The sequence below is a fragment of the Trachurus trachurus genome (genome assembly GCF_905171665.1).
Source record: "Trachurus trachurus genome assembly, chromosome: 22".
Lineage (NCBI taxonomy): Eukaryota > Metazoa > Chordata > Actinopteri > Carangiformes > Carangidae > Trachurus > Trachurus trachurus.
Window position 1 is genome coordinate 21,106,592 of NC_139907.1, and position 15,800 is coordinate 21,122,391.

The 15,800-nt window shown below is 40.7% G+C and overlaps 1 protein-coding gene across 2 annotated transcripts; it reads left to right on the forward strand.

The window, feature by feature from the left end:
• Positions 1-1,060: 1,060 nt before the first annotated feature.
• Positions 1,061-15,124, forward strand: lck (LCK proto-oncogene, Src family tyrosine kinase). Of its 2 annotated transcripts, XM_083998600.1 has the most exons (14): positions 1,061-1,230; positions 1,599-1,648; positions 3,011-3,123; positions 3,618-3,678; positions 4,975-5,065; positions 6,243-6,341; positions 6,485-6,588; positions 7,150-7,299; positions 7,397-7,549; positions 9,066-9,245; positions 11,860-11,936; positions 13,934-14,087; positions 14,291-14,422; positions 14,560-15,124. In XM_083998600.1, the coding sequence occupies exons 3-14, from the start codon at positions 3,016-3,018 to the stop codon at positions 14,754-14,756; spliced, it is 1,506 nt and encodes a 501-aa protein (XP_083854726.1). In that variant the 5' UTR covers positions 1,061-1,230; positions 1,599-1,648; positions 3,011-3,015; the 3' UTR covers positions 14,757-15,124. The 2 variants fall into 2 exon arrangements, with proteins under 2 accessions (XP_083854726.1, XP_083854725.1); XM_083998599.1 differs by lacking the exon at positions 1,599-1,648.
• Positions 15,125-15,800: the final 676 nt, after the last annotated feature.

A 15,800-nucleotide genomic window follows, 5' to 3' on the forward strand; every position in this document is an offset into this window, starting at 1 on the left:
TTCTATTTTATAGTTGTTTCATTTGAGATCAGCTCAGTGAAAGCTGCTTTACCCAGACCAAAAAATCAGGTGGTTTTCATCGCAAGTGAGACTCAATCTAACCTGTGGCAGTCTTCTGAGCACACATCTCGGTGCACTTCCTGTAATGTTTGGACTGACTTCCTGCCCGTGCGCGCTCTGTAGCAGCAGCCGTTCACCACAAGAGAAGAGATGCGGTCCAGAGTTAGAGCTGCCTCAGAGGTAGAAAACGCAACAGCTCCGGCTCAGCAATCTGAGACACTTGTAATTTCACACACATTACACACACTGTCCAAGGCTTAAGGCAGCCATGATGTGGCCTCTGTTAAAAAAAAAAAAAAAAGACTTTAGTTAAAAGAGTGACTGGCGAGACGGTCACACATCTCACTGCCTCTGTAAGTGAGATGTTTTTCTTTCATCTTTCATTAGACGGCTAAAATAGATAGTTTCTATTTTTAAATGCTGCACTGGCCACACACAGACCAAAACCACAAGTTCAAGTGACAAGAATAGCCTCTGTAGTTTTGTTGACAAAAATCACAACTGTCCCCACAAGGACCGCTCTATGGGACATAGGCTACCTTTAAGGCCTGTTTGATGCTATGTGAAATCCCCTTTAGCATAGAAAAAGAATCTTTCACAATAAGATGTTTAACATAACCCCCGGCCCACCGCCTCAACCCCACACTCACGGTTGTCCTCACCTTAAAGGTCACTGACTCACAGATGTTATGAGCAACACAAAAACATTCAAATATAACCTCAGACGCCCATCATAGCCCCCTTTCTTTAACTGTATTGGAACATTTACATCTTGGCTCCCACTTTAGGGAAAGGTGCAGTCCTGACCCCCTTACCATGGAGCCCATAACGTTCCCCTCAGCTCACACACAGCTGCACAGTAAAGCACCTGTTAGAAGCCTGCAGAGCAACCCTCAACCTTTCAACGACAGGAAACTCTCTGGGTTGCTCTCCTCCACTCCTCTAGTGTGTGTGCTTGCATATGTGTGACTGTGTGTGTACAGATACCACATCACTGAGTTAGTTATAATAAGAGGAGCGGATGATGACACTTTCACACCTTGCATGGCTCCAGTAAAACTCACTTATAGCTAAAAAGCTCTTTAAAACAATTAATTAAGAATATCTCTATGGCGGGACCTGAAATCTGACATTATTGGACGGCTGAAGAGACATTTTGTATTTCAAGAGGTGAGTAACAACCTTATGATTCCTTCACCGCTAAGTTAAAGGGTTAGAAATAATGGTGTCAAAGGAAGATGTCCTAACAAAAGCTTCCTTATCAGTATTACAAAAAGTATTAAACAAATATGCTACAGAAATCAGATTGTTTTCATCTTTTGACATTTATACGAAACATATTGGACATTCAGAACTAACGTATACGGTGAAGCAACATCCACACCCAAAAATAGTAGCCAGAAATAACAACTGACAAAAAAAGAAAGAAAAAAAAAGCCTTTCTTTGTTTTCCCTTGAGTTGTGTGGTATAACATAAAGGCTTCGAAAAACACATGTTTAATACTGGCTGTCTTATTGTCTCTGCTGATAAAACTCAGTATTACGAAGGGGACGGGACAACATAAGTACAAAAGAAGATTTTGACATGGTAATATAACATCTATTTGTATCATATCCAACTGATTTACAAACTGGTTATTGAGGGAAAATTCAGGTCCCTGTGTGTAAATGTAAACCTGCATGGGTAAAGGCAAATTAGAATATAAATTGTAAATTTTTTAATGTATTTTTTTGTGACAAAAAACAAATCCATGTAAAAAGTGGTGTTTTTTTTTTCAATTCTGTTTTCTGTTTGTTTTTTCTATGTGTTTTTCTATATTCATGGTGTTCAAGCTTTTGAAATATTATAATTTATCAGCCCATAAGCTTCACTGACAGCATTAATTACGACTGTTATTTTAGGCTACTCTTATAAACCTCACTTGCCATATATATACCCATAATACTTTGCAAACAATAACAATCAACAGGAATTGTTTGGAAAGGCCTTCAGCTGTAGGTCATAAAAAAGAAGAGGGTAGCCCCTCAATGGAAAATGCTGACTTTGTTTGTATGACTCCCAGAGTGTGGGCCATGAGGCGTAGGAGTGCTGATAATTGAAAAAAAAAGAGACTTCTTCATCCTCCTGTGAATCAGTTCTTGGGGTCTCAGTACAGTGGTGGGTTGTTATTGTCGGGGTCAGACCTCGGCAGATTTTTCTCACGGCTCAGAGCCTTTGGGACAGACGGCTGCTACGATTAGCCCACTGACCCTGTTCCGTGACCGGTCCAATGGGAGCCCAGTGAATCTTGAGAAAGCCAGTTTGTACAGTGCACCACAATGCAGCGCACGTGCAGACCCGGGATTATACCAGATTAGTGTTGGTGCAGTTTTATAGAGTTTACTAAATGTGAATTAGAACATGAAGGCCTGTGATTCACAACACTGAAAGTGATGGAAACCTTTCAGTGATTTGTCACAGTTTTGTGATTGTATTTGACTGTTGAGTATATATTTTCACAGTATTACTAGAGTGTCCAAAATGAAAGTTTTTAAAAGGGATAGACTCCTAGTTCAAAGCATGACTCTTCACTGAGCCTCCATTTTGAGGCGAGGCCCTCAGTCACATCCGATTGAAGCAGCTGTTTCAGGAACAAAAATACTTTGTGTCACCCATCTCCACTTATATATGTTAATATAAAACCATTCAATTTGTCTTCTGTGAAATTCTGCTTTCGGGCAACAGTATTTTGTGTGTGATATTTTCTGATGATGATATTTTGAAACAGTTCCAGATCGATGTGAGATTTTGACATTTATTTTGGGACACGATGAAAAGGCTCTCATCTGAGAATGTGTAACTTTGTGTGTGAAATATTAATGATCATGTTATGAATGTTATGATCATGTTACGTTATTCTGATGCCTATATAATGCCTTTGTAATAATTGCTTTAATCTCCACATTGCAGAGAAGATGGGATGTAACTGCAGTTCGGACTATTCAGACAGTGACTGGATTGAGAACTTGGATGAAATCTGTGAACACTGCAACTGTCCCATACCTAACCAGACATGTAACCAAGTGAGTGTATATGTTTTGTATTTATTTATGTTATATGTTCACATATGCTCCATGCTGTATAGTAGTTCATGACTGCGTATTTATCTGTATTTGGAGAGCGTACTCAGTGCAGTTCAGGCCTTCGATGTGACAATTATGAAATACAATCTGCTGTTGTATCAGTCCAGAAATATTTTATAACTTACATAACTGTGAGGGAAGTTGTCTTTTGTGTGTGTAATTAAACAGGAGCGTGATTATTTCCAATGGTTCCTCCCTGTGAGTTAGATGTGTCATTAGATTAGAAATAAAGGAGAAAACCACCTGTATGTGCCACAGTATGTACAGACACTTTGTCTGGGACAAAAACCAAAACTGTTGTTGATGTAGCATTGAGATGTGCGTACGTTGGTTTTTTACATGTATTAGCCTCCTGTATTCACATATCAATCTTCTATTGTTCCTCACAAAGCCAAATGTCAAATCCAAGTTCAATCTTGTTTTCCTCCCCCCAGTACACAGAACAGCTGATTCCTTACCCATCACAGCATTCACCTCCTACATCGCCTTTACCAGGTGAGAAAATACAGTGCATTGTCATGCGTGTCCGCGTGTTTATCTACAGGTGTATGTGTCTATAATGTTATTAAGACTTCGATAGGGTGAGTTAAACCAATTTTTCCATTACAGACTCTAAGATCATAGTTTTACTTCCAAGGGTTTTACAGTGTGAACAATGTGCACCATTGTTGGGATGAGTGTGGAGTGAAAAGCCTCGGGATGAGCAGCATCCCTGTTGCATGATAGACAGACACACAAATGGTGTAGTAGAGTAAAGAGTAATACTTTATTCTGTGAAATATTAAATTCATATTGAACTGAATGTAGTAAGCCTAACAGCATTGACTGTAAAAGATTTGGAAGTTATATTGGACTCAACCACTAGCATACAAAACAACAGCAAATTTTTCGAAAAGTTTTTTTTTTTTTTACTTTTTCATTTCCTCCACTTATCTTTTTTTCATAAAATTTTCCATTTCCTCTCACATTTTCTATTTTCTTTGCCAGTTTTGCTTTCAACATTTCCCCCTACCCTTGCAGCTTGTAACAATGAAAAAAAAAGAGAAGGTTGTATCCAACATGCTTGGGCATTACCCAACAGCTTATTGGCTACTCAAGAACAATGTCCCCAGTTTGGATTGTTTGTTTGCAGGGTCTTATGGTCGCTGTAGAGTCTGAGACACAACCTTTCTCTGCCAGAGGGTTTATTTTTCTGCTTTTTCTGGGTTTTTTTTTTTTGTGCTTTTCTTTTCTATGTTTTCAACAAGGTTTCACTTGTGCAAACGTTCAACAGTTCTAAGTCCTAACTCGTGTTCCCGCTGGGGTTTAACATCCCCGTGCTCAAAACCCCATATTGTCTTCCTGTACCTTCAGTATTACATTTCTGTTGTAGTAAAAAGCAGATCATTGTGAGCTAGAATTCTTTGTAGTTTCTTGTGTGGTTGGATTCTTTTTGGAAACAAAATATGGTTAATTCTAGTAATCAAGGCAACAATTTACCACACCAAAAAAAAAAAAAAAAACTTGTCAAAAGGCTTTGTTAGATCAACTTTTTTTAACAGAAAATTTCTACACGCCGTAGAAGTTACATTTCTGTACACCTCACCTTTAGGCAAGTTGTCAATATTAGGAAATCATCTCAAATTGTCGGGGATATCCACACCTCCTTCGCTATTTCCACTGAGCCTTCAACAATTCGAACATGCAAAACACACCACAAGTCTATACTCTATACTATACTGTACAACCCTCGTCCCTGGTATGTTTTAGCTATGTTTTATTCAACTAACACCTACAATATTCCTCTTGCAGACAATCTTGCGGTGGCCATATACAGCTATGAACCCAACCATGATGGCGACTTGGGCTTTGAAAAGGGAGACAAACTCAAGATCATCAACAAGTAAGTAGCTGATGAACGAGCCTGTTAAACCTTAAACCGAATGCAAATCATGATAATATTTTCAGCAAATTGATCACTTTCCACTCACCTTCACAGCACTACAAACCTAAATCTAGTCTACTGCACTACACATCATTAGTAGCTTTACTAAGCATCGTTTATAGCTTCAAAAATAAACCTGTGTTGTTGCAGCTGGAGGTGCAGTCTTGAAGTCTAAGGTGCTGAGTTTGTATTCACTGTCCCCGGTTCTTTTTCCGACCGGAGAATTTGGTTAACTCACTCGCCCCGTGTTTCCTGTTTCAATACTGCTGAGGCACTGTTGGGAAAAATATTTTAAAAAAAATTTAACCAAGTGATTGTGGGTGTGAAAGAGGAAACAGCATAATGAAAGGAAATATATAAATAAAGAAAACAGAGGTTAATATCAGGCTTGCAGTGCTTTAATTTCTTTAAGATGGATATATGAATATGACAATCTGAATAGATGGCTTTTTGGGTGATCCAAGCAGTATTTACTCTAGAAACTCCAAGTGGTCATAATGTCTGCATCTATCACTGAGGATAAATACGTCTATAACCTCTGTAATATTTCTGGAAACTCTGCGATGTTGATGCAGGAAGTACAAACACACTAATACACAAATTGCTTTTGTGAAGTCTTAATGATATGTGATATATAAAGAAATTGTGTTCCTGGTACCAGACAATTAAAAAAAAAAATACAATTTTGAAGTTGAATTAAAGAATAAGATAATTTTGTAAAATACATAGAAAATTGTGCAGTTTGGTTGGTGCCTTAAGGAAGATTTCGTGGGGTTGGGTGGAGTTCCCCGAGGAGAGGGTCGAGTGTAAAGTTGTGGCTATGCTCCTGTGAGAGAGAAATAATTAATATGATTAATTTCACTTTTAACTAATAGAAAGATTTAAGAGGCTGTACTCAATACGGTGAAGATTCTGTCATGTCAGACATGTGTCATTTGTCTCTGTCGTCTCTCTCTGTAAGATAATTTACCCGCCTACTGCGACGCCATCCATTTCATGCACCGATCATTTACATTGCATTGAACCCTTTTGCCTGTAGGGGCTAATTTGAAACTGCTTTCTGATGGTGGGCCTATTCATCCCTGAACCCTGTCACTCACTCACGATGTTATTGTTGTGTCTTTTTCACATCCAGGGAAGACCCAGAATGGTATCTGGCAGAGTCTCTCACCACAGGCCAGCAGGGATACATCCCCTTCAACTTTGTTGCGATGTCCACAGTTGAGACTGAATCGTACGTCATACAGGAAATATTATTATACTGTGCTCAACACCATGCCACCCAGCCTCTGCACTATTTCACATAACGCATGTTGTGTCCCTGGAGAAAGGGAAGTGGTTAGCTGAAGGTGTGAAACATATGTGCCTGTGTTGCAGGTGGTTCTTCAAGAACATCTCTAGAAACGAAGCCATGAGGCTTCTCCTCGCTCCTGGAAATACACAAGGCTCCTTCCTGATTCGAGAGAGTGAGACGACCCCAGGTGAGCTTTTTTGTCATCGTAGCAGTGACTGCTATACTGCCCACACACAGTCACAAGGTGCTATAACTAATTCACAAATTAGATTAGTATTTCCTACATCTCGCGGTTTTACAATAAACCTTTTGTCTCCCACCCCTATCTGAGCTCAGTTTTGCTTTACTGCCAAGAACGAAAACAGAGGAAGAGATTTTATACTACATGAGCATTTACGTAATTCCACTATTTGTTTTGTAAAAGCGGAATGAACGGTGGAATGCAAACACAATCAGATATGTGCTAACTCTGTGAAATCAGTTTTGTGAATATCTGTGAATCACTGTCCATAAATAACTAGAAAAACAATGTGATAAGTACATGACCATCACGTGTTAGATTGAGAGGCCAAAGTAATCCAGTGACAGTCATTACTAAATTCATGGGTCCATAAATGTAAACAAGATATACTGTACTTATGGCTAATTTGGCACATTTTTAAATTTTCTTACCATTTTATCTCATTTTGTTGATCTCACCTTTCATCTGTTTGTGTAAACTGCGCACTCTGCCCCCTCTTTGTTGTAGGATCATACTCCTTATCAGTCAGAGACTTGGACCATAACACAGGTGAAGGAGTCAAGCACTACAGGATCCGCAACATGGACAATGGCGGCTTCTATATCACAGCCAAGATTTCCTTCAACTCGCTGAAGGAGCTCGTCCAGCATCACTCACGTGCGTGCAGCCCCTGAGGAGGGGTGAGGGGGGTTATCAAGATTACTGAATACAATGTGCAGGGTCTTTATCTGAGTCTCCTCTCTCTGTGGTTCAGGTGATGCAGATGGGCTGTGCACGAAGCTGATGAAGCCGTGTCAGTCGAGGGCACCGCAGAAGCCCTGGTGGCAGGATGAGTGGGAGATCCCTCGTGAGTCCCTGAAGCTGGAGTCCAGGCTCGGAGCAGGACAGTTTGGAGAAGTATGGATGGGTGAGTAACAGAGGAGATGAAAGAGTGAAAAAAGGAAAAGAACATGATGGATTCAGGGAAGCAATGTGATTAAATGAAACTTTAAAGTGTTATCTTTATATTCTGCAGAGAGGAACAATTTTGCACACATTTACATTGCGTATTCACAAATCCTAGTTGCTCAATCAGCTGTGGGATTGACAGTGTCTACCACAGAGACCTTAGCCAGGGGTTTTCTGCAGTGTACGCAGAATGCTCTCCTCAGCACAGTCTTAATTGTAGGCTTGTTTGAGCTGGTTAACTGGAGGATAATGTGAGGTATTAACCCCATTACGCAATGTCACTCAGACTACATGAATCTTACCTTTTCAATGAACTAATTGTTTGGAGGAACTTGTGTCTGAACTATTGCCTGCATGAATGACTAATTGTGATCGTGGAATAATAAGTTAAACAAGAGGGACAACTGTTTTGATCACAGGGGCAACAGTTTATAGATCTGTGCCACAACCCCCTTATTATTCAATTGGAGGGGTAATTTCCCCTCCGTTTTCCATCCCCATTTGCCAACACCATTCAACATCCCAAACAAACCACTGTATTAGAGTTAAACACTGCCAACCATGGCCACTTTCAGTGTACAGAGTCGCATGCGTGTAGTCTGGGCACTGTGTTTGTTTCTGTGTCCTCATCCAGACATTGGTTCAACGACATACTTGAATAATGGGAGTGACTGTCATTTGCTATGAAATGTTTACTCAGATTTGTTAACATGAGAACATGCGATAACCTTCCTTTATACTGAGGAGATTTCAACAGCAGATAACAAAGAGAAAGAGGAACTCTTGCATTGCTGAGTTTCATGCTTGGTGTCAAATGCTCAGTGTGTTACAGGACACAAGATAAAACTCGTGTGTTTATCTGACATGATATACTATGGGAATGTTATTGTACCGAAGCTGATGGAGCTCCTGTTTGAATGGGAGTCATGTGGAACTGTTGTTAGTTCGGCACCTTTTTGATCTCATCTGTGTTTATGATCCCTGAAGATGAGATGACAGGGTTTACTGTTGCTGATGAGCATAGCTCTAATTTGGAAATTTTTATGGATGGGTTTTAATGAAATTTTCATTTCACTGTAAATTAACATTCATGGTCCACAGAGGTTGAATCCGACTAATTGACCTGATTGACCTCTGACCTTTTGTTATGCTACCACAAAGTTGTCAATATAATTTTTGAGTGTAATGTTTTTTTTTGTATTGAATGGATTGCTTCATTTGTAGCTTCACTTGATAATCATGATTTGTGTTAGCATGCTAACAGGCTGAACTAAAATGGTGAATATAATAGCCTAAATGTGCCCACTGAACATTTGTATGTTAGCGTTGTCACTGTGAGCATGTTAGCTTCAGAGTTTTAGCATTTAGCCCAAAGCACTTATTTGTCTGTGTGTTGGTTCACATGGCTGCTCTCATGGCTGTGGGTTTGTCTTATTTTAGTCAGAGATCCACTGATGTTTAAATATGTTTTGCAGGCATCTACAATAATGACAGGAGAGTGGCAATTAAGAATCTGAAGATGGGTACAATGTCGGTGGAGGCCTTCCTGGCAGAAGCCAACATGATGAAGAACTTACAACATCCTCGCCTCGTCCGCCTCTTTGCTGTGGTTACCCAGGAGCCCATCTACATAGTCACAGAGTACATGGAAAATGGTAAGTCAAAATACTGTATGTGTCACAGCCGGGAGCATTTTAGTAAAGACGCCAACTATCTAGTGGGAATTAAAGATATCTCTGAGGGCATCAAAAGCAAAACCTGGTCCCTGGGTATTTCCATGAACTGAATGCTCATTTGGTGATAAATTATACAGAAATCCCTTTGTAATCACAGCAGCTACTTTCAGTTTAGTCCAGTCAATGACAGCATGTCGAAGCTTGTCTGAAACAATCATTTCCTTAATCTGCTGTGCTGTTACCCTGAACACCAAAGACGATGTCGTCAGGGTGATTCCTGGAGACGAAAACAGTGTGTGTGTGTGTTACAGTCAGCATTGTGTTATAGACTTTCAGGATCAAACATGTTGATCTGTTATGGGTAAATGCACATGCCCGGACCAAAGACTGGGTCGCCCATGTGCTTCACCCTTTTGATGCGTCACTCTCTTTCCACACTCCTCACTCCAGTGACTGTTGAATCAACCGAGAATCTTTTGATCACAGAGCTATGGCTGCATTGCAATTGGGTTTGATATTTGATATGATATGAGAGGCACATTACTGGGACTGAACCCTATAATCATCACCTGTGATACCAGACGTGAATGCAGCTGTGTGAGCACACCTAAATAAGGGAGCCACAGTAAGTCAAGAGCGTTGCCTCACTCTCGACACGTGCTGCTCTGCTGAAGTGGCCCTGGCCTCTGATAGGCTATTTTCAGCTTCTCCTCATGACCCTCCTGTATTTGCTGCTCTGTGCTAAAATGTTTAAAAGCAAACATGAACTTTCACTTCTTTTCCGGGCCTTTCCAGACAGTTTACTGGTGTTTACTCACAGAGGGGAAGTCTCTCCTGGCCAGTCCAAGATCAGGGGTGTTAAAACAGGAGAGGGTGATTCACCATGTTATTGTTCCCTGAGACCCCTGATGAGACCTGGCTACTCTCCAGAGTCTGTATTATGCTCATGTACACAAGTATGGGAAAACTAAGGGCAGTTGTTGTAAACAAACTTCTTGCCACATGGCTCTTCCTTTTTTTTCTTTCCCATCGAGGCCTGTACGACATGTTAATTTCCTGCAAAGCATGGACACAGTGATTAGTGAGTAATAAATAATATGTTGCCACAGTAACACCTACAAACATCTTTTCATAGTGCTGCTCAGTAAAGATTTATTATGTCCCAATGCTGCTGTCATATGAGAAAGACTCAGTATCTGTGTCGCTTTAATCTCAAAAGTCTCTGTAATTCTTTGTCACTGGGAGGAACAAGGGCAAAATGCAGAGAGAGATGTTGTCAGAAACACAACAACAGCCTTACAGCTGAAGTGAATGGAGTTCCTTTGTATGGTCTTGTATGAGTAGCCTGTAAACCACCAGCAGTGCCTCTACACCAGGCTGCCTCTTTGTCTGGCATCCACGTGTGGACGGGGCACAGTTGCTGCCTCTGTTGTCAAGAGAAAGGATGGCTCGGAGTTCCCGTCTTTTCAGTTTGTCCCTTTTTTTATTATCAAAGACGACAAAGATGGAAAATAACAGGCGTGTCATTTCAGCTTCCCTTTGTGACCTTGACAAAGAGCGTTCCTCTGGCTCTCAGACTTCAAAAGCAGTCTTCCGGTCTTAAGCAGAAGAGCAATGCCTCCTCTTTCCTGGCACAATCATTCCTCTTAAAGTATTTCCTTTGGTTTGCCTTGGTTGGCCGGTGTGCAGAGGTATTGTTCCATCCTAATCATCCTCGACACAAAGTCTGCTGTCAGAGACTATGCATCAGCTTGACTGATGTTTCATGTACTTCCTCACGGTGTTATGTTCCCTGATTTGAGCTGCTATTCTGGACCAACATGCTATTTATATCTGTGGGGAATTGTGATGTTTTTGACAAAGGAAAATGTCATCAGTCGTCAGGACAAAGCATCATTTTACATTTCTTTTCCAATTTATATCAGACCTGCCTGTCATTGTTTCTTAATGTCCTGTACACAGCCTCGAGTACAACACAATAAACTGGAGACCATCCTGTGATGGTATTTCATCAGCCACAACGCCTGACATCCAAACCCATGAATACTCAGTAGCCGTTGCTACATTATTGAGTCAAAGTACTTATGTAATAATAAGTAGGCCTACTTTGCGCTCATGTGTTGGATCACACCCAACTTTGTTTGCTGATTGTAGCTCGCACAATTATGGTGCTATTGTAGTGACAGAATCTGTCCACAGACACATAAACACCTACAGCAGTACTAAAAACCGCCTCCGGTAGTTCCCACTACAGTGGCTGTCTGTAGGACCACATTTTGCCATGATGACAGACAGACAGACAGACACACACACACACACACACACACACACACACACACACACACACACACACACACACACACACACACACACACACACACACACACACACACACATAGCAGTAAACGGTAACAGCCACATGCTGCTGGTAACTGGTGTATGCACCTGCACTGGTGGTTGTGAGCTAGTTCATTTGCAGAAATAGGTTGCTAAATGCAAAATGTTAGTAGCTAGTAGGAATGAATGACGTACAAACACGTATCAAATGCTTTACTGAGGAGATCTAACTTGGATCTGATTTTATTTCTTACAGGCAGTCTTGTGGAGTATCTAAAAACGACGGAGGGAAGCAGTTTGCCCATGAACACTCTGATAGACATGTCGTCTCAGGCAAGACCTCTCTTTTCACTTTAAATTTTAAATGTGTTTTTTTTTCTTTCTTCTTTTTTCTCCATTTTTATTTACCGTATTTATTTATTTTTTTACCTTATCTCCATATTCCTTTGACTTCATGTCCCAGACACCCTTTCTTTTATTCTTTCACTTCCCATTCTCTCAGTGTGGTTCCCCTAGACAGGAAACTGACCACTGGTGTAGCCTTATGTTTAACACTAGTCTTTTAATAACCACAAAGCTATGTCTGCAGGTATGAATTATGATCTTGTCGGTCTAGACCCACTGACTCAAATAAACCTGTGTAACCACCAAACACACTTGACCTTGACCACGCTTGACCTTGAAAACCATGACATGGTGACAAAACCAGGAACTTCATGCATGATGCATTGTAGACTTTCCTTTTGGTTTATCTTGTTGTCTTTCACCATCATGCAATTTGATGTTTTGTGACAACCCTGCTAAAGTCATGATTAATGTGTAGTGTGATTGAAAAAGAAAGGTATTGGTATGAAATATGGCATTCAATCACTGATAAATGACTAATTTGGCCAGTAAAGCCAGAGGTTTGAAAATGGGTTTCAACATACATTGCAAGTAAAAGTGCAGTGCAGCCAGCAGCCAGTTCGCAAGGCTTAACAAAGATTCTGCAAACAGGGTTTGTTTAATAATTTGTTCTAACTTGCTGCAGTCTCCTAACCTCATTTTTCAATGGATTAAACAAACAGAAGCTGCTTCCGCCCATTTATGCTTTATTACTAAAATATTTACATGCAGAACATTTGAGGTTTATCGTTCATTACGAATTACAAATCATGCCGATGTCTACTTCTTGAAATGTTACGTATCAGTAAAAGAACTATGACTTTCTATATTGTGGGTGTGGGAATGGAAAACACGACCACAGGAAGACAGGCTGAGGTTTCAAAGTCGATACAAAAGATTCTTCATTCGAACTCGGCAACTCTGCGACGCCTTGCAGCTCGTCGTAGAGGGGCAGAATTTCGACAGGGCTTTGTGGTGAACATATTTTACAGAAAGATGCTTTCAAGCCTGTCGACATGCACTGATGCCATTTGTGGTGAAAGCTCAAAGCAAGTTACTCCAACCATCATGTGATGGACCATAAAAATGTGACTGATTTATGACCTTTTTTCTGCTGCCACATCGGAAATTCTGCCCATATCCTTATGTGTGGACAGACGTGTTGGCCTATGTAATCACATTTTAGCAATAGCAGAGCAAAGAAGATAGCTGATTTAATAAATCCAAAACGATGTACTATACCACAAACAAATGAATGGAATGGAGAGTAAAGAGGAGGCGAGGTTCCTGGGCGTGGAGTCATGACAACAGCAGAAGTTTGGGAAATACACACACGTACGTAGGTTATATCTCAGGTTTCCGACAAGATCCTGCAGACCAATCACACCTATGTGACACATTCTTATGTCTTAAATATTTACCACTGACACAGGAAAATAGTAATTGATGGTAAGATATTCAAGCACAGGTACCGACACACAGATGATACACAGACATCAACTGTGGGTGGTGGATTCTTCAGAAAGCATCAGCGTTTTCTTGATTTTAACCATATCTATCTCACAAAGCAGTCTGCTCATACTTCAGGTCTAATTTTCCTCTGTGGAAATGACTCATGTTATATTTGACTGAATCAGAAACACAGTCATTGTAATACTCAGATAGTCTGGGCTGAAAGGCGGAGGCAGGGCAACAGGTTCTGTATCAGGAAGTGGAGCAGGCACAGCTGTGTACCTGGGTGGAGTACAGAGGTAAAAGGTTATAAGGAACTGACCTGGGAAGTGGTAAACTCCCTACTTTGGGAATGACTCTGCTCGTCTGTCCAACACACACAAACACATATTGCATAGTACCAAAACACACACATCCTTCACAGCCAATCAATTCATGCTTCACAACACACACACTGTCTGTCGGCCTGTCTGATGGTGTGCTGCTCCCTGCAGGTGGCTGATGGGATGGCCTTCATTGAGGAGAAAAACTACATTCACCGAGACCTGCGAGCTGCCAACATACTGGTGTCTCACGAACTCATCTGTAAGATTGCCGACTTCGGGCTTGCAAGACTCATTGAGGACAATGAATACACGGCCAGAGAAGGTAACAAGACCTTGCAGATACTTAATATCATATGTTTCTTTGAGCTCTGGAAACTTTGTTCAGGCTAAATAATGATTATTTATTTTCTTCTCCTCTTGGCATTGAAACTGTTTGAAACAAGTCAGAGGATTTTAACACTATGCAGCAGCTCCACCAAGTGTTGGTGTCCTATTTTTGAGAAATAAAGTCTCCTGTGTTCATAGGTGCAAAGTTCCCCATCAAGTGGACTGCCCCAGAAGCTATCAACTATGGCACCTTCTCCATAAAATCAGATGTGTGGTCTTTTGGGATCCTCCTCACAGAAATAGTGACATATGGACGCATCCCTTACCCTGGTAAAAAAATTATAATTATAATAATAATTCTTGTCCATCTCATAATCCTTTCATAGTGAAGTTTGGCATATGTTAGGCTATAATAGTTGAGAACATCATATCCAATGGCCCACATTGCTGTGTTTTACCTGTTGCAGGAATGTCCAACCCAGAGGTAATCCAGAACCTGGAGCGGGGCTACAGAATGCCAAAGCCAGAAAACTGTCCAGATGGGCTTTATGGCGTGATGGGTATGTGCTGGACGGAAAGCCCAGAGAACAGGCCAACCTTCGAGTACCTGAGGAGCGTTTTGGAGGATTTCTTCACTGCCACAGAAAGGCAGTACCAGGAGTAGCCCTGGTGGGGCAGAAAGACAGAGACATGCAAATAATATAATCAAACTAAAGTCAGAGTCTGAAGGACGATGACATATGTTGTTTTGTTCTTTTAAGAGTTTATACTTTTATACTGAGTTCAAACTGAGATTTTCCAAATAAAAGTCTTCTTTTGTTTCTGCATCAAGCTTATTCTGGGATGCCCTCTTAGATTCAATTCAATTACATGTGGACTATATGAACCTGAAACTCTTGTGACAGCTGGATCACTGGAGAGCGGACAACAGGGAGGAGAGTGACCAGCATGCTGCCTATACATAAACTGAGGACTGTTTGATGAGGCTGAAGGAGTAGCTGCTCTCCTGGTGCTCTTTATGAAAAATGTAAATACTGTCAAAAGGCTTTAGCTGTGTTTTTATCTGTGCAGGTGAAATAAATGAAATAAATTCAAAACTTTTTTTTGACCTTTGAAAGACCTTTTCATTGATGTCATTTGTTGTTGTTTCATTAAAGTCTTTCTAACCCACATCACAAAAATGAACCACCACCAGCCTGGGTGTTTGCTTCATGACTTGAATTCTCAGTTTCACTTGTGCATTTCTTTCTTCCATTACTTATTAACTTTAATAGTTTGTAATCAAGCTCCACCTGCATTAGTCTATTCACATATCTGTGACATTATTTTCTATGAACCATTCTTTTGCAAAATGAGAACTTGAGACAATACAACTTTGAACTACAGTTTATGTAACTTCCAGGAGGTGTAGCCTACTTCCATTATTGCTGAGCAGGTAGAGAAGCAGTCACATTGTTTCAAATGTATTAGGTTACAATAGACCACACGTCAAACTTAAGGCCTGGGGGCCAGATCCGGCCCACAATACAATTTTATGTGGCCCGCCAGAAAATGTAATATTTCCATTGTAATGGCCCGTCAGTATAGTGCTCACACTAGGCTACTCACACTGCACATCCCATACACTGCAACAGCTAGGCCTACCATACAGTCAAGAGCAAGCAATAGATGGACAACACAACTCATGTTGTTTCACTGATGCACACCT